The sequence below is a fragment of the Chelonia mydas genome, chromosome 5 (genome assembly GCF_015237465.2).
Source record: "Chelonia mydas isolate rCheMyd1 chromosome 5, rCheMyd1.pri.v2, whole genome shotgun sequence".
Classification (NCBI taxonomy): domain Eukaryota; kingdom Metazoa; phylum Chordata; order Testudines; family Cheloniidae; genus Chelonia; species Chelonia mydas.
Genome location: NC_051245.2, coordinates 21,110,628 through 21,134,630, shown reverse-complemented (window position 1 = coordinate 21,134,630; position 24,003 = coordinate 21,110,628). Strand labels below are relative to the sequence as shown.

Below are 24,003 nucleotides of genomic sequence, written 5' to 3'. Positions count from 1 at the left end.
CATCCTTATATGGATTCTCATTAGAGAGACTAAACATTGATGGACATGGGTAATTAACTAAACTACCCTCCAGCCCCATAGAGATAATCCCTCAACACTGCTGCTTCCCCTGATTTGTGAATAGAGGACTTCAGAGCCCAAAGGTGTTAATCCAGCATCTTTCACAAGCACTAAAATTTGCTATTTAAAAGAAAAAACTCTCTTCATGCTGCAACAGAGTGACATTTACTTTTATAAAACATGTAATTGAAGTCTCCTCTTGGGCAATTCTAATGTACGCACAAGCCTGGAACCAGCATGCCTGTCAGCATCATTCTTCATGCACTATTAATCACCCCTGCTTTTGACCCTGTATTCATTCCATATAGACATACAGACTAATACCTGCCACAGCACAGCCCATCTACACAGGTTTTCCTGTGCTAGGAACATCAGCGTCCACAAATATGGTTTTTTGTTATTCTCTGTTTGTTTCCACACCAAGAAATGGAATACATGCGTATTTGCAATTGCATGTATATTTATTATTATTTAACGCCAGTTAGTAAAAAGATGGCATTGCCCTGTTCAATGGAATCAGCACACAACAACGTAACCAAGCTGAAGACCCGATTAAACCAGAACTACAAGCTCTGACAGAAAAGCAAACACCATAGACTGAGGCAAGCGACTTATCAAAATAAAGGAATCCATTCCCCATTAATACAAAAAAAAGAGCAAGGATAAAAAAGGGGTAGCAAATGCAAATATCAGAAACACAGAAGGGGTCCAAAAACCACCTACCAACGTAAATGAGATTTGTGTCTTGCCATAAGGCAGTGGGGAGCCCCATAACCATAATCAAAGATTTTGATCAAGAAAGCTCTATTCCTGATCTATTCCTGGTCAAATCCTGGCTTATATAGCCAGTGAGAGCAGAGACAGCATTCAGATACCACAGTATGATATGGTAAAAGAACCAGAAGAGAATGTTCCCCTGTGATGGCCACCATCTTGGCTGACACAATGAGGACTGAAGCATGGAGCTCCAGAGCTAAAACCATCAGTTGCTTGAGCTGAAGCACCAAAGGTCTCTTGCTTGGGCTGTAACAAACTCATATCTGCAGGAAAACAGGCACAGAGGAGGCTCTAAAACCTACACTTATCAGTGGGTTACACTCCCTCAGGTACATACCTAGATTATGGTGGCCTGTGTCTACAAATATATAATTTTCACTATGGCGTAACAGTGAGTGAGGAAGGATTATATTAGATTGAAACTGGCTGCATTCCTTACCAACCCCTTAAATCTTATTACCTCGCCCACTTTGTCTCTCTCATATCCTGGGACCAACATGGCTACAACAACACTACAAACTTTAAATCTTTGGCATTTTAAAACTTTTTGTTTTAAATTTGTTTTAAGTGTAAGACTTTTGCAAAGAAAGGGTAATTTGGGTGAGGGGGGGAGAGGATGCTAGCTGGACTCCAGTGAGTCATGCTTCCATTCTTTGCTCTTTTCATAACAAAGATTTCGTTTATGAATTTTATCTTGTCCTTCTGATACAGTGACACCTTTCTTTTTCACTTTGCATGGAGCGGGGCCTAGGGCAGAGGTCCCCAAACTGCGAGGCGCGTCTCCTAAGGGAGTGTGGAGGAATGTCTGGGATGGGCACGGTGGGGCCCAGGCCAACCTCCACGGGGGGCAGGGAGAGAGTGCCACCCAGCCACTCCTTGCCCTCAGCACTGCTCCACTCCTGCCCCCAGCCACGTCCCTGGCTCCCCACCTCGCATCTGGCCACATCCCCATCCCCAGCGCAGTTCCGCTCCAGGCCCTGCACCAGTCCTCAGCCTTGGCTGCTGGCTGCAGCTCCATTCCCAGCCCGGGGCCGAGACTGGGGGCAGGACTGGGAGCAGAGCCACAGGCCCAGCTACTGGCCCCCACCACAGCCCTTCTGCAGCTCCACTCCTGGCCCAGCCTTGGCCCCTGGCCACAGCCCCACTCCTGGCCCCAGACCCACCCCCACCTGCGGCCCCAGCTTCGGCCCCCTTATCTCTGTCTGTGTCCCTCCCTCTCCGGAGCTGCGACCCCACTCTTGGCCCCTGCTCTGGGGAGGCAGGGGGCCCGGACAAGGGCAATGGGGGGGTGAAACCCTCAAAAGTTTGGTGACTAGGGCATATTGCGCTGCTTAGTACAGCTGCTGGGCATGAACAAGTGTATGGTCTATATCCTTCCCTCTCCTCCTGACTTGCCCTGAGGGAGGGAACACTCACATTTCTTCTGCAGTGCACTAAGTCATTTCTGGTCAAAGTTCTCAGACATCTTGCTTTCTTTGCTGGACTTTGGTGCCCTGCATAGCAATGGAGCACACTGAGTGTTGCATACTGAGCAGGCTCCACAATGTCTCGGGTAAAACAACCTGTTGGGTCAGCCTCCACACTGCCTATCGGGTTGCAGAGCGCTCTGTCTGTAAGATGTCGTTAGAAGAAGACAAACATGCACCAGCTGCCTTTGAAAACAGGAGATTGTTAGTATTCTCGCTCTGCCCCATCCAGATTTTGTTTGATCTCAGTTAGCGCCTATGTCTGTGGCACACAGACAAGCAGACTGTTTTGGATACATTTAAAAACTTCTTTTTATGAACACTGAGTTCAGCTGCGAGTAAAACCCCCGCTATTCAGTGTGTTACCATTCATTTCCTTCTGGATAGATTTGGCATTTGGCTCTATGCCTATGGTAACAAAGCACCGTGCCCTATTGTAATTTCACAAATTATCACTGAGACAAAACAATGAGTGCAGTTGCTTTAGGAAAGGGACTGAATAAGCATGGCCATGATTCAAATGACTGCAGTAGAACCTCAGAGTTACAAACACCAGAGTTACAAACTGACCGGTCAACCGCACACCTCCTTCGGAACCGGAACTACACAATCAGGCAGCAGAGACAACAACAAAAGCAAATACAGTAGAGTACTGTGTGAAACCTAAACTACTAAAAAAATAAAGGGAAAGTTTTTAAAAAAAAGATTTGACAAGGTAAGGAAGCTGTTTCTGTGCTTGTTTCATTTAAATTAAGACGGTTAAAAGCAGCATTTTTCTTCTGCATAGTAAAGTTTCAAAGCTATATTAAGTCAATGTACAATTGTAAACTTTTGAAAGAGCAACCATAACTTTTGTTCAGAGTTATGAACAATCTCCATTCATAACTCTGAGGTTCTCCAGTATTTGGAAAACTCATAGAACACAGGAATACTGTATGAGACGGGGAAGCATTGTCATGTTTAGAATGGTGGCAGATAAGTACCCTTAGACAAGTCCCATTCCTCCTTTAAACCCTTTGTTGAGTCCTGCCGTAGCCAGCTCTCAGGTGTTCTAAGAAGCAACATAGGGTGAGGTGTATCTAGAGCCAGAGCCTGTGAGAATTGACATGGTAGTGGTGTGCGTAGCTGAGAAACAAATAGCCACCATGCAGCAGATCTTTCAAAATTATGGCATGGAGGGTTGAATGTTCAACAGGGCAGAGGGTGCAACCAGCAGAGGAAATCAGTGGGGAACAGATGGACTTGCTGGTTCAAGAGAGACACCCCTTAGAAATGATATGCAGGAGCACCCATAAGTGCAGAGGCCATCTGGAATGAGTATCCATTCCAGGTTATAAAATATTTTTCCAGCTGAACCTCTCAAAACTTTTGCCCACTACTAGTGCTGATGCCAGTGTTCTTTGAGACATTCTTTAAATCATTAATATGGCATAAGAATTCCATCCAGTATAAATTACTTACTCTATGATATTGTGCATATCATATTCTAGCTCAATTGCTGTAGGGACTAAAGGCAGCACTGTAGCCAAGGATAAAATATATCAGATATATTTAGGATATAGAGGTGAAATATACTTATTAATTAATGTTTTAACATAGACCTACAGCACCCTCTGCTTCTTCTGTGGGAAGAATACCCCAACCAATGGAAGAATGTGGAGGAAACCTACCATGCCTCTTCCATAGGTTATCCTCATGGGAGATAAAGATCTGAGTCTTACTGCTTATGTGTGTGTGGAGAAGCGAATTGGTGTCTACAAACACCAGCACCTCTTATTGGCACTATTGAGCATGCATATACATTGAAACAGAAAATAAAACAAGCAGTCTTCCCTCCGCTACCTTTCTCCTTGACAATAAAGGATAAGTGGAAAAAGAGGATCCATTCCATCCTGCTGCATAGCCCATGGTAATAATCAGTTATCAGAGCTTTGCTTCAACAATACAAAAGTCAAATAGATAGTACTTTTTAAAGCTTGATAAGTGCAAAACTGGATGGCTGCGGAACGGCATATTTATCCTTTCAATTCTAGTACTAAAGTTAGTAGGGACCGAATGTTATTACCATCAGTTGGCCGTTTGGTGGCCTATATGAAATGAGTGTGAGGGTCTCCGTTCAGTTCCCAATGTGCAGATGCTCAGATACCCTGTGGATGGGCATGGTATTAATACAGATATAGACAGAGTTAAAAAAATAATCACCATCACACTTGACACTGATTGGCACCTGTTTGGCAGGTTCATCCAACAAGCCAAGGATTTAATGGGCCATGGATATTAACCTGTCCCTTCATCCCCAGCAATGGTGCCCTTGTGTCACAGCTGAGACACATTGGTAGGACAGCCTGGGAAATCTTCCCATGCTGTTTTTGACATGAAGGCCTGTTGGTCTGGTAGCTTTCATGCTCTCTAAATCCCCACAGGAACTGATGAGCTTGAAATGCTCCTTGTCTCAGGGAGTGCACAAGGAATAGAGGATATTTTTCTTTGTTTCTCTTCATCTTACTCCTCTATCCAGGAGCAGCCCTAGCCATTTTGCTGGCTAGGGCAGAAAATATTTTCAATGGCCCCACCAATCGCCCAGCAAGAAGAAAACTTGCAGCCAGCCAATCACAGCAGAGCAAAAACAGCTGGCCAATCACAACAGAGATAAACAAAAAACAACCAGCAGTACAGCACCCCCTGGAAATGACTACTCTGCTAACCCACGCTTACAACCAGCCCTGCCCCTACCTTGTCTAATTTGAAAGTAAGAATATGCACACACTTTCTCTTACTTTCATTGAAGTTTAACTGTTTCTGTCTGGTCTTGCTACAGATAGGGTTTTGTCTATAATATGGCAAAGCTAGATGCCTGTTTACATGCCTCTGATCTTGAAATTACTTAGTCTGAGCTAGGTCTAGGGAAGACACTTTGGCTGCTTTGTGAGTGGTTGAATCCATCTCCCTTTGTGTAATTATTATCTCATTGACTTGTCTATTTGTCAAGATTTTTATCACTTATTTGCTGTCAGTAACCATGCTTTTATAATTAAACCACAAGGACTGTGTATTTCCAGTGGGAGTCAGAACACAGAATTGTCTTTTACCTTCTATCTACCGTCTCAAAGCAGACACACACACAAATTAAAATAACTTGTGCTGCAGAGTTTGCATAATTAAGCATTGTGCAGTTTTTTAGTGCTTTTTTTTTTTTGTCTTCTTAGACTCAAGCCTACCGTGCAGTAATTGAAGCAATTGTTAAAATGTACTGGAAGCCCTAAAGCATAGAAATATTCTCCTGCCAGAAGAGGAAAAAAAATCAAATCACGATTCACAGTTTCGGAACTGTGCTATCTGAAATGACTTGTTATAGAAAATATGAAAAGTGACAACACTAATGCACTCTACATTTGTTACAAAGGACTGGATTTAAGTACTCTACAGTATAAGAAACAAAGGGTTCTTAGTCATACACAACTGGGACCATCACATTCACAATCAATCAATAAATTCTCAATGTGACCACCACAAGACTGAAAACAATATTCCACTTTCAGGTCTTTTACCTGAGGCCCTTAGTTACAAGCTCTTTTTATTATTAATTATTATTATTACATTACATACTGGCAATCAAGAGATGTCTTGGTGCCTAGACACTACAATGATGTATACCTATAAATGCTCAAGACAGAGAAACACCTACACAAACACATGGACTAGATAGGCAGAAAGGAGGATTCTCTAAATAACCTGTAGTTTGCTTATAAGCTTCTAGTGGCCAGGAAACAGCTGTCTATTTTCAGTTTCACATGTGCAGGCGGTATGGACTGACCGATCAGATGATGTCAGGCTCACTTAGTGAGAATTCAGCAGATATTGGCGAAAGGTTAGCTGTGATTTAGGCTGCAGTGGCTGTAAGCGATAGGAAATTGAGCAAACTTTAAGCTTGCAGGAGGTGATGAGAAAAATTGAGGTGGCAGAGATAAAACTGTAGATGGACGGAGTGCTCAGGACTGGCTGAGAATTAATAGAGGGTTGGGAAATGAAACCCATACTAAGAGGTGGGCCCAGGCCCAAACCCTAGATTAAAATCCCCCGAATGGTTGGGAAAGTTTGGAATCTGAACCCAGAGGCAAAGTGTGAGACTAGCACCTCTCTCTGTAGAGGGCATACGAGACTACCAAGAGGGAGAGTGAGCAGTGCTGGCTATGGGTGGGAGAGCTGTGGTTGGTGGTGCTGAGGGTTCCAGACTCTGTGGGGTGCAGGGTCACTGGGTGAGGAGCTTTGAAGATGAGCAGTCTGAAGTTTGCTGGGTGCTGCTGGAGGGGGATGAGGGTCAAGGCCATGATGTCTTGGACAAAAACCTTTCCTTCCTCCGTCTCCTCCCTCCCTCATTAAAATTATTCAGACTTCTGGGAAGTAGGTGAAGGAGAAAATCCTTCCCTCCCCTACTTCTCACAGCACCCTGTCGGCCCCACATCCTACTTAAGCAGAGCTTCCCTGAAGCTGAGTGGAGAAATGGGAGGAAAGAAGCCGCTGCAGTGGAAGCAGCATGGCAAGAGCAGAAGGGAGCAATCTTTTCTCCCCATCCAGCGTTCCACCCCATCTCCAACACCCAGAAACTCCTAGCCCCATGTCCCAGCAGCCCCACCACTGCCAGAACACCCAGCAACTCATCCGGGACCAATCTGGACCTACCTGCTCCCCGCTAAATGGACACAACACTGATCTACTTTCAGAAAGCCTTACCCTGCACCACCCACTTACTTATCAGCACCCACTCTTTTAGCAGCCCTAACCCAGAGACCCCAATCCACTATGCGTCCACAGCTCCCAGCTCTCTTCACCCAGCACCTGCCACACGCACCACAGATTTAGAAATAACTGTGTTCCAAAGAGCTATGGGATGGATTGAAGTCATGAGAGGAAACAGCAGCTTATTTTGAGTTCATGGGTAGAAAAAGTTGAAAATCCCAGATTCAAACCCTCAGAAGCTTGGGTGAATTTAAAATTCCAGTCTGAATTTTGCACCTCTAGCCCACCTACCATGCTAACCAGAAAATTATCTCAGAACAATAAAATCTCCAGGGGGCAAAGGTTTGCAGAAGCCTGGTGGGATAAAGAGAATGATGTTGCTCGCTCTTGTTTAAGGCGGTACTAGGGATGGATGAGTATAAGCCATACCTCATGTTCCTGGGAAATCTAGTAAGCCATAATATGCCAGGCAGTTTGCACTACTTAAACAGAGGAAGAGAATATTCATGTTGGCTCTAGTTTACAAGCGTCTAAAATGCTCCTTAATTTTAACCAGATTATAGTCTATTTTGGCATAGGAAAAACGTGATTGCTAATTTATGGTTTAAAAATAGCTAGCTAGTGTAACAAACCATGAGTGCATACAAATGCACACACAATAGTCACTAGCAGGATCAAACGCGTGATCCTCATCTCAAAACCACATGATCCTTCCACTTGAGCTAAATAACAACCACCACCATAATAGACAAATAACTCATACCTGGGCGTAGTGGTAGTTGTTGAGGCCTGCCACTAGAGGGAGACATGGTCAAATGCACTAAATTAGTGTATTTCAACAAGAACACACTACCTGTTGCTTATCCTGCTAATAAACTATTTGAAAGTAAATATTTCTCAGAAGGAAACTCTAAATTGCATTTTTTCTAATTTATCAAATTAGGATATACAGTATTGTTATGGTATTAAAAGCTTAGAAATAAATTGGCTTTTTTTAATGATTTTTGTTTTATCTGGTGAAAAATTATATAGCTCTCCCTTTACTGTGAATAAGACATGCTCACAGTCTGTGTGGAACTGATTTAATAATGAATAGAATCAGGAAAAATACTAGCGAACAATTGCATGGCAGGGACTCCTAAACAATGATTTAGGAGTGAAAATCTAGGTCTGAGGGGGAACAGCTCACTAGTTTAATTCTAATTTCAAGACAGATGTCTGTAATTTTGTAAGTTCCCCGTGGGCCAAAATATTGGCTGACTCCTTAATCAGGTCTGTGCTTCCTTTGTACATTAAACTGAATTTAGCTTAGTTTAATTCAAAGTCATATTAATCTTTTTATTCTTAGGTATATCAAAGAAAACAATTTGGGATATTTTGGTGGGGGGAGGAGAGTAGGATTTCCTGGGAATGTGATTTTCTGCCTGTACGTCCACCAATGACGTTCTCAAGGTTTCAGTGTCCTCATTGGCAAAAGGCTGGACATGCCCTACTCTACAGAGCCATTCAGTGCCACTTTAAAGAATAGGAAGAGAGCTTGTGAGTGACAGAAGGCACTCCCGCTCCTGCAAGGCTGAGCATGTTGTCTCCACAGTGCCCAGCCTTGGAATAGAAAGACTAAAGCTCAGGACATCATCTCTAGTTTCCAAGGTGGCTGACTATTGGGCCAGATTTGTGTATTTACTGTTTGGAGTGTTATTTTAAATGCACTCAGCAGGGCATTTATGTGGGATGTTATTTCTTCCTCTGAAACTTTTCACGACTGACTTGTCAATGCTGAGGAAACATGTTATTTATGTGAGAATAAGATGCAAGACCCACAATAGAAAAGAAAAAGAAGCAGGGCCCCAGAGAAGCCAGCCTAAACTGGCTCAGTGTTGATGGGAGCTTGAGAAAATGTATTATTATTTATTAGTTTATACACTAATGATACTCTACTACTTGTTTAAGTTTAGAAATTGCTAGAGATGTGTCAGAGCCACAGGTTACTCCATAATTGTCTGTTGCAGGGTTTCTTGTACCTTCTTCCGAAGCATATATATTCTATCCATCTGTTTTATATTGTCACCCATCACTGTAGTATCTGAAAACTTTAAATGTAAAGTAGATTGGCAACAACAAAGTCCCTAGTGGATTTCATGGAGACTCTGGCTCTTCCCCTTTTGGGACTATAAAAGCTCTGCTTGGGATAAAGTTATATTGTGTGTGATTGATTTGTCTGTTAGTATGACAGATAAGGAGGTTGGGGTTTGCTTGTTTGTTTTTAAGGTGCCTGGACTAGATTGATCAGTGATCTGATCCAGTATCACAATTCTGATATTCTACAAAGTTTGGATCCAGATCTGAACTTCACCTGAATTCAGGGTTGTTTATATTGAGAGCTTTTATTCTGCCCAGGATAGAGATAGGTACAAGCCAGGAAGTTGAGATGTTGATCAAAATGTCTCCAAAGATCAGGGGCATTTGGATCTAGGATTCTGGTTCAGGTCTCTCTAGCAGTTCTCTTAATATTTTGTATTTCTCTTTCCCCCATTTTTCCTAGATACAGGAACAAGAAACAAATACAGAAGGCTTTATGCAAAGATATAAGAAACAGTGTACGGAGCCTAAAATAAATGAGAGTTTCATTTTCATGACTTCTCCAGTAAGGGACATCGCAACAGCCAGCCTTCCAGCATTGGATATGATCAGCGGTGCAAATGGATTACAAACAGAACGTGTGACTTTACAAAGCTGTATTGCTCACAATGTGCCCCATGATCAGAGAGATCGCGATCAGCAACAACCATGCGGGGAACAAAGAGTTAATATTACAAGTAACAATAATATTTTTTAAATCTCCTTCTGAAGCATCGGGGATGGCCACGGCTAGAGATGGGACATTGGACGGGGAGGGGCAGGGCTTTGAGGAGGCACCGAGCACTCACTCTCTCTCAGGATGCTTAGCTGGCTGGTTCTTGCTCCCATGTTCAAGGTCTAACTGATCGTCATCTGTGGGTCAGGAAGGAATTTTCCCCCAGGTCAGACTGGCAGTAATCTTTGGGGAGGATGGGCGAGAGGGGTCACCTTTCTCCGCAGCTTGTGAGTGCAGGTCACTTGCCAAGATTATCTGGGTATATCTCATGTAATCATTTTCCTGCCATTGCGGGGGGCCTCACGCTCTGGTGCACCTGAGTCCTTCCTATTCTCTGCCTGTGGCACATAAGTCTAATCTCCTGTGGGCTGTAATACTTTGGTCTTATTTTGGTTGTTGGGTTTAGCGTGCGGGTGCCGGATGGTGGAGTGGCCTGTGGTATACAGAAGGTAGGGCCGTCCTTAGGCATACACAGCGCACGCCGCTGTGTTGGACACCAGAAAATTTGGCTGCAGCGCGGACTCCTCTCCCCTCCAGCCCATCTCCTGTGCTGGGCCAGCAGGCTTCTCCCCGACCCGAGCCCCTGGCCCTTCCCCTCCGCGCACTCACTCACTCAGCCAGCTGGCTGAGGGCTTCAGGTTGGGCGGGGCCTCACGGGGCCAGGAGCAAAAGTTTGCCTGTGAGTGAGCAGGGGGAGGCAGGCCAGGCTGGGAACAGAGTGGGGGGGATACCCGGAGGCTGGGAAGAGAGCGGGGAGTCAAGCTTGGGGGGTAGAGCCGGGCACAGGACTTCGGGGAGTGGTGAGGTGGAGGAGGAACCAGGCTAGGGGTGGCTGGGGGGAGCCAGGCTGGGAAGGGAAAAGAGTAGGGGGTAATTTTTGTCTGGCTTAGTGAGGAAGTAGCGAACACGCTAGGGCCTCCTGCGGAGCAGGCTGGTGGCCCCGGGGGAGAGCAGCTGTTCCGAGCAGGCCCACACTGTACCTGCCCCTCTTCTGCCCACGTGCCCTGCCCCGCCGGCAACTCCCTGCAATCTCTCTCCTAGTCTCCTTTTCACTCCACCTCCCTCTTCTCTGAAGTTTAAGCCCAGATGCCGAAGATCCTCTTTGGATGGTCACCTTTTCTTCTCCTCCCTTCCCCAGCAGGGATCAGCAGCAGACACGGGCCGGGAGGAGGGAGAGGCACACACATAACCAGGCTGGGGAGGAGGGAAAGTTAAATTGGAAAAAAAGAAGGTGGCATTTGCTTTTCCTGCCCATTCACAATATTCTCATGTCAACAGTAGGAAACTGACACTAAAACAAAAGGAGAAGGGGGACGTATCTGGAGCAGAAAAGCAGCAATCAGGGCTGCAGAATGCAAGGGAGGGCACAACATCTTAGCTGGGGAGGAAGATGGACTCGCACTTGACAAGGCTGGAGTAGCTGAAAACTTTTATTTAGGGAAAAGGGACATGATTTTTTTTCTTGTGGATCCAAATATCTCCAGGGCTGTCTCTCAAGCTGGTAGCATTTTGAAGGAGGGAGAGTTCTAAACAGTGCAGAGTTGAGTGGGATTTTAAAGGTCCCTTCAAGAATGCAGCACTTTCTTCCTCACCCCTGGGAAAAACCTTTAAAAAACACCTTAAATAATCCAAAACAAGAGCCACTGTTCAAATGAGACTTGGCTGCTTATGGCTCCAGCCCCACTGGTGAAGCATTGTTGAAACTGCGTGCTGAGTTATACCCAGTACAATCCCACTGAGCCGTGTGTGGCAACCAGGTGTGTAAATCAGGGCAGAAAAAAAGACTGGTGCCTGAATATAATTCCTTTTCTTATTAAACTGCACATCCCAAGCACCTCTTTACTTTTCAGGATTAGAGGGAAATGCTCTATTTTAGGGAGAATGAAATGCCATTTGGGAGTTGATGGCCCAGAGTGGTGGCAGACAAGGGCCTGGATGAGGGCTGGACTCAGCCATTGGTATCAGCTATTTCCTTTTTTGTCATTCAAATGGATTTTGGGTCATGGCTGACATCCCAGCCATCATGTAAAATGCTTCCCTGTGGCCTTTTGATATACACACAGAGGTATCTCACTGCCAAGTCCCTGTCCTAGGAGGTGAACAGAGAGGGAAGGCTGCAGGGTGATCTCCCACCTCCATGCAGCCAGTGGCCTATGCTTGCCACTGCCATGCTGGAGCCTCCATATTTATTTATTGACATTTGCAGAATTTTAAAATATTGTGGACAGAATTTAATTTTTTGGTGCTGACTTCCCTCAGGAATATGGGGTGCTGGGCAGCTGGGGGTGTGTGTGTGAGAGGGGCACTGGGCAGTGCGGGGGGGGGGGGTGGTCTGTAGGTGGGAGATTGTTCGGCATAGGGATCTGTGGTGGAGATCTCTGGGTGAGGGGCCACTGGGCATGGGGGTTGCTGGGCATAAGGGGGGTGGGGGGCACTGGGCAGGATGGCAGTGTGGCAGGGCATGCTGGCAGTGCAGTGCAGGGGTTGGGGTGAAGGCGGCACAATTAAACTGTTTTTAATAAAGTGCATGTGGCAAGTTTTCCAATACCGTAAGCTTATGTTTGTGTTGCTAAGAGCAAGTTGGGCATAGGGGCCCCAGTTTAATAATACTGTGTAGGGCCCCATAAATCCTAAGGGTGGCCCTGACAGAAGGTCAGACTAGATGATCTAGTCTAGTCTGGTCTTAAACTCTATGATTCTATGATGTCTTAGCTGTTTTCTACCGGATTACTGATGCTATTACTAATAAGCAAGACCTTTTATGTGCTGTTCTGACTCCTACAGAGCTAAGTGATGGCCAAGGGAACAGAGGAAACACATGTGGTGCTCATGAGAACAGTGATACAGATACCGTCTATGATGAACCATGTAATGAATATCTGCCCAAAGCAAATTGCTGTGCAATTCTGGGATCTGTGGAACCTCAGTGTAGAGACTCTGATTCATCGTCAGCACATGACAAGCTATTGAAACCTCTTTATGAAGAGGATTCAGACGACCACCTCGCATGGGAAAATAGGAAGCTTGAGAGCTTAGAAATCAGTCCTGCAGTTGTCAAAGCCACAGCAGTGAACTTTGTCGGAGAGGCCAGTACTGAACATTCTGTTGCAGTAAATATAACAGAAGACAATGAAGCTGTCACAGCACTGGCAACTGGGCGAAGAGCAGCAATGGAGGGTTGCAGTGATTCTGATAGCCTACTAAAAACAGATGAAGCGTGTAGCGGCACAGCCATAAGAAACACTTCTCTCAGACAAACTGGAGAAACAGATGGTATGTGCCTGGGCTCTAGCACTGGAAATAAAATAGAAGAACCATCCACCCATGTTTTAACAAATGATATCTTAAATGCCGAGGAGTGGTTGGAGGAGAAGCCAAACAAAACATTAACCGATGATAATGGATCTATTCAAATGACTGCTGCCCAGGAAGGAAAGCTTGCTTCTAATAATTCTTTCCAATCTCATGATGCAGAATCTCCTCCCAGATTAATAAAGGCTCAAAGTAATCATTTAGAACAAGACCAAGAACACCTAACTTACATACCAGATAGTTACATTCGTCAATTACCTTATACGGAACAGAATATACATTTAATAAATGATCAGATAATTAAATGTATAGATGAACTAGCTACTAAAGACTCTCCTGTTATGCAGAGCTATCCAGAAATAAAAGATTGTGTTTATCTCCCTGATCTTGTACAAAAAGAAGATTTATCCAGTAATTCCTCCTGTGAAACTATCAATCAACTTACAGGTGAAAAATACTCGTCTATTAAAGAAGTCAATAAACGTTCTGACGAGAATTTTCAGGAAAAAGGAAATGAATCAGACCTGAATGCACAAAATGACAGTAACTGTAGCACTTACCATCTTTCAAGAGATAATGACAGTAAAGATTTCCAAAGTGTTTCTGATGCACAGGACTGCAGTTACATTATACAGCTACATAATTTAATAAGGAGTCCTGAAACTGTAACGTATGAGGACAGACCGAAAAATCCAGATCAAGACAACAATAAGACAGAGATAGGTGTGCAGCAGGTGGTGTTCAAGGCATTGTCTGAGGAGCAGTTTTTAACTGAAATTTTATTAGAAAAACCAAGAGATGAAGAAAACAAAATGGGTAGAGAAAAGAGAGATCTTGGAATAGATGAGGTACAAAATATTGCAACTTTAGATGTCCCGGGATTGGACAGCATTTCAGAAATTCAGCCTTTAGATTCTCAGCACAGAGCATCAGAAGGAAATGAAATTATCCTTGACCATGGTTGCAAGATGGGGAGAAAGTTAAGAATGGACTCTTCAGCAGGTTCCACTTATGAATCTGGGCCGGTGGCACCATTTAGCTTCTTTCAGCCTATAACATGTGTTGGGAATGAAAATAATAGTACTGCAAGTCAAGACTGTAAAGATGTTGGTGACAAGGTGGATAGTTCCATCCTTTGCACCCAACATACGAACTTACGAGAAACTTTATCTGTCTCTTTAGAACCTATGAGCCAAACAGAAGGATCCAGTATCAACACACTGGCAAAGGGATACTCCAGGGTAGAAAGCCTAGTGCAGTCTGAATCCACACAAATGGTAATTAAGGGGAATGAAAATTTGAACAAGTTGGGAACTACACCTGAACTATTGCAGTGTCAATGCCCTAGAACAGCTGAAGAAAACAAGGATGAAACCATCTTGTGTGAAAAGAAAACAGAACAAATTCAAGAAGCCATTGAATATAGCCTAGGTGAAGGTGAAGTGGAGCCTTATATGCGTGCCTTGATTACTCCAGAGGAAGAAGAACATATTACAAGTTATTGTACTGGACAGTCCAATCCATCCCTGACTCCTTCCACTCAGCAAATTGGAACACCCTGTAATACATATGGGAGTGGAAATACAACTAACTCTACTGAACATCATAAAACCAGACAATTCACGGCTGGCAGGAGTCAAAACATGATTGCATCAGACCGTGTAACAGGGGGTTTAGTTAGCCTCCCAACATATGCCTCAGAGAACAGCCAACATTTCCAGGAGGAGCGGCCACAGAGCAAATCTCAGCAGTGCTCTTTAGCATTGACCGCAGCTGATCCACTCACACTAAGAGAAGAGAGGACAAAAACACAAGAAGGGTCAAAACCCCGCAAGCCCTTGCTTGTTGGGCCTGAGGACATTAAGTGTCAGCAAGAAACAGCAAACAGTGGACATTCGGCTGATGGGGGTAAGAAGAAAATGATGTCAAAGGTGCTGTCTAAGAAACCCCGACTAGAAGCAAAGGAAAACCTCAGCAAGAACTCCAGTTGCATTAAAAATGCCCTGAAAGCTAATGCAGGCATAATTCAGAGGAAAGAGAGGGAAGAGCAAAGAAAACTACCTGCTAAAAAACCCAGCAAAGGTAGGAGGGAGCTGTCTCTCTATTGTTGATTTTTTTTTTCTTTCACATCCCTCAGACTACAGTATAAATGTCAAAGAAATTTCCAACACACCACAAGACTCCTTCAGCTAAACTAAATCAGCTAGAGATGTCATGCATTAATGTATGAAAATGTCCATTCTCTGAAGTAATAACCACTACTATGCCATGCTGCAAATCTGTTCAGTCCCTGGCTCCCCTTAGATGATAAATGTATCATATTTTATTAATTTTTATGCCTTTTATAATGTAGTTTCCTCTGTTCAAGTCAAGGCTCAGGAACATAAAGTACATTATGATTATTCCAACAGAATCCATGCAATATAATAGCTAACACAGTAGTATCATGTTATTCTATTCTTGCAATGAGTTGGTTTCACAATTGTGCCACCACCCTGTGTGTCCCCAATATAATTATACTGTGTTGGGGACCTAAAGTGTTTATACTGCTGGTAACCTATTACTGTTATTTATATAATGCTGTGGATATGCATAACACTTTGCAGAAATGTAAGATGACAAAAGGCCCAATTCTGCGCTTGCTTACACCAGTATAAATCCTGAGTGACTCTGCTGAGTCAATGAAGTTAAACTGGCATTAAACCAGTGTAAATAAAATGAGAACCAGGCCCACAGTTTCTGTCCCAAAGAGCTTACAATCTGGAAGGACAAAACACAAAATGGCAGTAGCGTAAAAGCAACACAATTAAGCATTTATGGTCAATATAAGATTTTGCTGGGTCCAAGCTTTTCTTTTCATTTTTTAACATTAGATTTCACATTCCTGTTGTAACACAAACTACGTTTAAATCATTAAGAGGTAAGGCATGAGAGCAGGGGTGGAGAGTGACTGGAAGGAGGCTAACAAGCTGTTCAAAGATTCTAAGCAAGCTAGCAATCTGTTTGAAGGCTCTACAACTAAGACCTAGGTCGACCTAGCTACATCACTCAGGGTTGTGACAAATTTCAGAGCCTGGGCAACGTAGCTAGGTTGACCTACCCCTCACTGTTGCAGCTAGTTCAATGGAGGAATTCTTCTGTCATCCTAGCTACTGCCTCTCGGAGAGGTGGCTTACTTGCATTGATGGAAAAACCCCTTCCGTTGATGTAGGAAGCAACTACACAATAGTGCTACAGTGGCACAGCTGCAGTAGATCTGGATCTCTGCTTTCGCTAATCACTTATTTAATTGAATGCATTCCTGTGTTTATAGGTGATAGAACAGATGTCTTCTTTGCATGACAATGTTTGTGCTAGCAATGACCATAAAAGGGGATTAAGGGAGATGTGCTGTAGCAGGCACAATAAATGACTAGTTCTGGTTGGGAACTTTGTGCACGGAGGTCTGTTGTATAGCTGCAGTCCTGTCAGTGTCTGTAGTTGACAATCTAGGCAAACCAGAAGTTACAAGAGGGCCTAGTGCATTAAGAAAGGGGAAAGGATATGCCCAATCCTCAAATAATGTCGGCCATGTAGAATGTAGGTACTAAAAACATCTGTTAGGTTTCTGTATATTTCAGAATAATATTTAAATGAAATATTATTCAGAGATTGTTCTGCAAATGTCCAGGCATACAGCAGACTGGGCAGGTTTTATACATCTGCATCTGATCCACTTTGATTTAAACCTATGGTTACTACATGGAACTAACATGTCAACAGTTAGTATAGTATTGATAATGGGGCGAATCAGTTCTGGTGTAGTAATTCTCTTCTTTTTGGTCCATAGAGGAATGGCCTGTGGTTAAGATTGGGAGTTAGGAGTTCTAAGTTCTATTTCTATCTCTGTCACACTCTTCTTGCACAACTTTACGCATGCTTCAGTAAGGTACTTCAAGCATGTGCCTAACTTTAAGCTTGTGAGTAGTCTCACTGGCCAAGATTTAAGTGGCTAGTGATTTTGGGTGTCTCAGTTTTGAACACCCAACTTGCAGCATCATAGAGGGGCCTGATTTTCAGAAGTTGATTGCTCAGCACTTTCTGAAAATCACACCTCTTTCAGGCATTTCAAGTTGACCATCCAATAGCTGAGGGTCCCATTATCACTAAACTCTTAAATGTTGGCCATTGACTTCAATAGAGCTACTCACTTGCTTAAAGTTAAGCACATACTTAAGTAACTAACTGAATCAGGGCTTTAGAGGGCAATTCTACTCTGAAACACAACTCTGTAAAAATCTGAGGTTTCATGTTTATTGTTTCTCAGTCATTTCCAGTTCAAATACCCTCAACTTATGAGTAAAAATATGGGGGTTTTGTTTGATGAGGGTGGTTGTTTTTGTTTTTAAACAACAGCAGACTCCACTTGGAATCTGAGAGTCAGTCTGCTATCTTTCCTCTCTCACATCATCAATAGCAATAAGGATTCCGCTCACTAACTAAAGGAGTTTAGGCAAAATCAATGCTAGTTGGGTAACCACATTATGTTCACATTATTACACCTCAGTCATACCTGTGCAGCTTTATTATAGTTTAACTGACTGGCCCTTTAATCCGGAAGAAGGTGTGTTAAATAAGAATGTGCTATTTTTACGTTATGACTTTTTGAAAAAACATATTAAGGCAAAGTTACAATAACGTTTTAACATACTACATTGTACATTACTTATAACTTATTCAGTATTCAAAGAACCTGGCTAAAGATTCCAGCTTGCTGGCTGATGAACCCTCCTTCTCAGAATGCTAGAAAGAGTGACCAAATTTCTAAATACCTATTCTCTTGTTGCCACTTCTCTAGTGTACGTACTTGATGGGAAAGCTTTTCAATTGCATATTCTACTATACCACAATTCCATAAGCGGGATTATGCATTTTCAACAATGTACAATAAAAAGTCTAGCTGCTAACAAAAAAGAAGAAATTAATTTGTCCTTCTGTTTAAAATATATTAAGTAAGCAGGTCAGGAGATATCTAGGAAGCTAGCATTTTGTCATAAGAGGAATCTCTTTAATAATTTCATCCCCAAACCATCTAATTCCTGGACACAACCACCACATGTGCAAGTATATTCCCCTTTCCCCATAACCCTGCCAACAAAGTACCTCCCTAGTAGCAAAAGTATGATGGAACTTACTTAACTGGAGTCCAATGCTGTCTATACAATTATTTATTTAAAAAATTCTTTAGGAGCTACACAAATTGTAGATGTATATCCCCTTACCCACGTAGAGACACACTCATCCAAAATAATTTCTTTGTCCAAACCCGTCACCCATCTTTGCATCTGGGTTGTTTTCTTATCAATGTCCTTTTCACTCAAAATTGTGTATATTTTAGAAATTAAATATTTTGTTCCTGCTTGCTCCTGCATCAATTCCTCAAATGGGTTTAAGGGGTAAATAGGGCCACCTAATATCCAGATTTCACAGCAAAATCTTTGACTTTCCAATATTGAAAATATGGGATCTTTATATTATTTACATTATTACATCTCTCTTGGTATGATTTCTAATCAGGACCCAAGAACAGCTGTCTGAATTGAGTAATCTCAGCTCTTACCAACAATGAACAGTCACTTTGATATTTCCAAGGGATATTTTCCTCATTATAAATGAAAATAGCTAAGGGGAGGGCCTTGGCAATAGGAATTTAGAAAATATATCCAAAGCTACTAAGGTAGTCTGGACGAATGAGTGATATTCTATTTTTGGCGACCTACATTTCATTTTAACCCATTCATTATAAATAGCTCCAGCCTTATTCTCATTTTACCCGGTGTTTGCATGTTCAATTGTTAACCCAGCAGATCACATTTCTTATTGTGATGCATAATGATAAGCCAAATTAGGGAAAGCTAGTCCATGCCACTTTGTAGGCTTATACAGAACTTTAAAACTCACCCTTTGTCATTTATGTTTCCATATGAATTTTAATAGTGCATCCTGACATGTTTTTAATGTCATTTCAGGGATACCAACAGGGATGCACTGAAAAAATAATAACTTTGGGAGGACATTCATCTTTACCAAGGCTACCCTACCTAGCCAAGAAATTTCATATTTGTTCCATTCCTCCAAGTCTTTTATTATTTTATTCCACATTGGAGGGTAATTTGCTTTAATATTTATTCCTAAATATTTTAAATTCTTTTACCCATTTAAATTTATATAGCTGACATTTTGAGGTCCCTTTAAAATGGCAAAGTAGTCATATTATTTTCTGATTCTTAACTGTGGATATTTCATTTCAAGCCCCCAAGTTACTGAAGAAAATCCATGCTGAGCTGTTCCCTGATTGTTCTGGAAATATTAAATTATGCTGTCAGTTTGGGGAAATTCATGAAGACTCCACCGTTACATGGATTAAAGATTCAAAGTTACTAGCTCAAGTGAATAGAAGGTAAGGAGGGATCCTAACTGGCACTTCCTGAAATATTTGTAGATTATCTTTTGAGGGGGAAAATTAAATGGTCCAATGATAAACTCTTGGTGAAAGAACTGAAGGTGATATGACTGGGGCAATATACTGACTAAAACAAAATAGTCAGAGTTTGCAGAGTGTATTAATATCAGACATTGTTTCCCTCCTTCAAGGTAGTTCCAGTCTGCTTGCTTTAGCTGTTTCATATCTGTTCCCATCAGACTGTCAACTACTGTGCAAGATCATGCTAAGGTGAAATTCCAGCAGCTGGGCCAAACAATATAAACAAGTCTGGCTAAGATATGAATCTCTGAAACCTAATAAAAGCAGCTAATAGGCAGTGAGCAGCTTCTTTGACGAACAGGAGAGGTCACATCCTTTGAACTTTAAATTCTGTTTTAAATGGCCCTTTAAACCAGGGCTTTGGAGCTGTGCTCTGGCTCCACTCCAGCTCCAGGCAAAAACCTGCAGCTCCACTGCTCCAGAGCTGCTCTGCACTCCAGCTCCAGGCTCCGGTCCAAAGCCCTGCTTTAAATTGACAAGGGTTGGGTATGAGCAAAAATTACCTGACTCCTTAACCCAGCCAATTAAATTATATCAGGGTGGCTGAGCAGCAGTGTACTGACAAAAATAGAAAATGAAAGCTTTATCTATTCAGAAGAGTTAAGCACCTACCCTTTTGAAAATCCCATTAAGCATTTGTAGGCACCTAAATACCTTTACAAATATGGCCCTTTGACCCAGCCTCTGAGACTTGGTGCCACTGTTTTTTTTTTTAATTGCAGTGTAGACGTATGCATAAAATCACAGAAATGTAGGACTGCAAAAGACCTTGAGAGATCATCTAGCCCAGACCCCTGCAATGAGGCAGGAGCAACTAAACCTAGACCTTGTACCCCTAGTCTTGTCACCATATAGACAGTATGCTTTTCAGTTTATGGCCTGTCATAGACTGTACACTAATACAACATCAAATACAGTGGGACCCCGATGCTGATAGGGCATCTCTGGGCACTACTGTAATACAATTAGTAAATAATAAAGCTTAAAAGATAGGTATTTGAGCCTGTGGGTTTTGACATCTTGAACTTCACTGTTCTTAGAAAGCAGCCCTTCCAAAAATAGCATTACAGCACTAAGCAACAGTGATCCAAGAGTGACATGAAAATGGGGGTTAGCATAGCTGAGGGCATGTACTAGTAGAGTAACTAAGCAGGTCCACAATACTCACCAAATCACATCAGATGTGCCATTCCTAGCTCCTCCATGGGAAATGATGCTGCAGAGTGCCAAATATATAATATGAATTAAGAGGGAAAGGGGAGAACAGCTGGACAACTTATTACCAGTCCTAAACAAGATCAGCTTTAAATATAGACTGGATGCTGCAGGTGGCTAACTAGGGTGCTCCATTTTACCAGGAAGAGGTGTGGACACAGAGTAGTTGCAGTGCAGGCAACAATCCAGGGGTTTATCGCTAAAGCATGAGCTGCATGAGGCCAGATAGCCAGAAAAAACATTTCCTTCCCTAGAAAAGGGTGGAGGAAAAGAATTGGGAAGGGTTGAGTAGTCAAAGAGAGGAGGAGAAATCAAGGGAAAGAAAGAGGTAAGGAACCCAGGGAAAGGAGGAGAGATGAGAGGCGACTAGGGAAAAGGAAAAAGATCTGGGGGACCCAGGGAAAAGAGATGGGGAATCCATATTGTGTATTCAACTTGGGAAGAGGAAACTAAAGATTATTATTGACCTAGGGCCCCAATTCAGCAGAACACTTACACACATTCTTAACTCTGATTGAAGTCAAGTCAATGGGTGCTCACATGTATTGCTGAGTAGGGCTGGCCTTAAGCACTTGCTTAAAGTTAAGCATAGGCTCAAAGATAAAATATAAGGTGCCAATACACCAGACTTAGTCTCACACACACAGAGTCAAATTCAGCCCTGATGTCAGCAAGCACAACTCCCTTTGTTCTCATTCATGTCAAAAAGTGGTCCCTACCAATATCCAATACTTATACATGTTTCTTTGGAACGATACACTCTGTTTCCATGCAGAGCTGTTCTGAATATCCAATCAACAGTATTTGTTTCTTAGTCTACAAGAAAATATACTTTACATGCTATGTTAAGAGACTACAGAAAACATTCTCTCTTATGACTGCTAGTGTCATGTTCTCCGATACACATGTCCTGCCTGCCGTAGCAGGTTTACCTGTGAAACCAATATGAATATTAGAAACTGATAAGAGTTTCTAATATTGTAATATAATCAGGTTCTGTGTAGGTTTGGTAAAAGTATTGTTTTCTCTCAGGATATGATGAAAAAAAATCTACTGGGCAATACAAAACAGGCTGGATGCTTCCAAGTGGGGGGGTTGAAAAAACATATCAAATCTATTCACATCCCCTCTGAATCACGCTCTTTGCAGCATTATTTAGTCCAAAAAAATCTGGTGGTTCTGAGTAAGTTGGTTAGAAAAAATGTTTTAAAAGACTAAACTGCAAATGTTAACAACTTCTCTTCCAGTGCAGGGGATGATTCGCCCGTGTCTTTGGCAATAGTTCAAACTAGCATAAAAGACCAGGGATTGTATTATTGCTGCTTGAAGAATGTTTATGGAAAGGTGACTGCTGAATTTAACCTGACCTCAGAAGGTAAATCCCAGCACACTGGCTTTCAAATTATAAGAACAATGACAGACGCCATTTGAATTCTATGTCACTACAGCGTCTCTTTCCTTTTGTTCCCTTGCAGTATTGAAACATCTTTCAAGTTATCAGGATATTGAAGGTAAATACATTCATTGTTTGTTTCAAATACCTGCTCTTTCTATTCGGCACACTTTTGTCAATAAAATATAAATGAAAGTCAACAATAAATTTGTAGGTATGAAAGTTATCAGGCTCCTGAAGGTAAAGGACCAGGTTTGTTAGTTCTTTGCATTGCTCTGGTGATGCAAAGCAGCTGTATAATGATAACCAGATAGTTAAACCAAGCTTTGCATCATCAAAGTGGCCTGATTGTTTCAGTGGACCTGGCCCTATTTCATTTCTCTTAATGTGAAAATAAATGATGAGAAAAGTTACCACTTTAAGGATGGTCCCAGAGATGAACTTATGGCAAGAATTTTCAGACAAGATCCAAACAAAAACATGAACAAAAATGTACATATTTACATGCACAACTGCAGTGGTTTCATATGCAAATCAGATTGCACTTGCAAATGGTAAATGAGGTGCTTGAACAGCTAAGTTCATGTCAGATCACCCAGTTTGCACATGCAGTCATGATCCTTACAGTTCTCCCTCCCGTGATCCGGGGAATGAACTGGTGTGTGTGTGGTGCTGGCTGTTCTAGAATCAGGAACAGAATCATTCTTCGCAACACATCTTTAGCGAGGAAGTTATGTCTTTTAAATTGTCTCAGGGGAAATTAGTGCATCCACAAAAGCTTGCAGTCATCTTTTGCACACCAAAATACCTCCCTTTACACACACAAGTCAAAAGATACATAGTAGGAAAAAACAACATTTTTAAAAATACAAAGTTTGTTTGGGATACTAACTCTCAGATTTACAATTTTTATAGAATTATAAAAACGTAGTGCCGGAAAGGACCTTGAGGAGTTGCCGAGTACAGCCCCCTGCACTGAGGCAGGACCAAATAAACCTAGACCATCCCTGATAGATGATTGTCTTAAAAACCTCCAATGATGGGTTTTGCACAACCTCCTTTGGAAGTCTATTCCAGAGTTTAACCACCCATATTTTTCCTAATATCTAATCTAACTCTCATCCTGCAAATGAAGCCCATTACTTCTTGTCCTATCTTCAGTGGACAAGGAAAACAATTGTTCCCATCCTCTTTATAAAAACCTTTAACATATTTGAGGACAGTTATCAGGTCACCTCCTCAGATGGGGTGAAAGTAACTTAATGGGCTTAATAGGCAGCCTGGGTCCTGGGCAAGGTGGCGGGAAGGGGGGGGCACTCTAGGCCCCCAGAAGGGGCGGGGCTAGGGCCAGACTCCCCCAACCACTAGACCAGTAACCTTAAGGCAGTAATTCTGGATGATTACCTAATCATACAGCAAAATCATCATAAGATAGATAGATAGATAGATAGATAGATCACACAGCTTGATTTTCAAAAACTCAGATTAACCATGGTGGGGGATCACATAGGTGCATATTCTAATCCAATATGCACAATGCATCTCACATATCTTGGTGAATGCACTTATCAATAAAATTCAGGTCTGGAGTTTAAACACTCTGATATTCCGGAGCATCTGAGCAGAGGATTTAGCCCATTTGACCCATTTTATAGCTGGGGCCAGT

The 24,003-nt window shown here is 42.4% G+C and overlaps 2 protein-coding genes across 2 annotated transcripts in view; one reads left to right on the top strand and one right to left on the bottom strand.

Moving 5' to 3' along the window:
* The window catches only part of MALT1 (MALT1 paracaspase), a 143,676-nt gene extending 141,322 nt beyond the window's left edge, over positions 1 to 2,354 (bottom strand). The window contains exon 1 of the mRNA XM_043546332.1: positions 2,254 to 2,354. The gene's annotated coding sequence lies outside the window, so the exon portion shown is untranslated. The remainder of the gene's footprint in view (positions 1 to 2,253) is intronic.
* ALPK2 (alpha kinase 2) overlaps positions 1 to 24,003 on the top strand; it is a 69,211-nt gene that overhangs the window by 19,605 nt on the left and 25,603 nt on the right. The window contains 4 exon segments of the mRNA XM_043547356.1: positions 12,679 to 15,288; positions 19,498 to 19,645; positions 22,192 to 22,319; positions 22,420 to 22,455. Of these exon segments, the coding sequence (XP_043403291.1) occupies positions 12,679 to 15,288; positions 19,498 to 19,645; positions 22,192 to 22,319; positions 22,420 to 22,455 (2,922 nt within the window).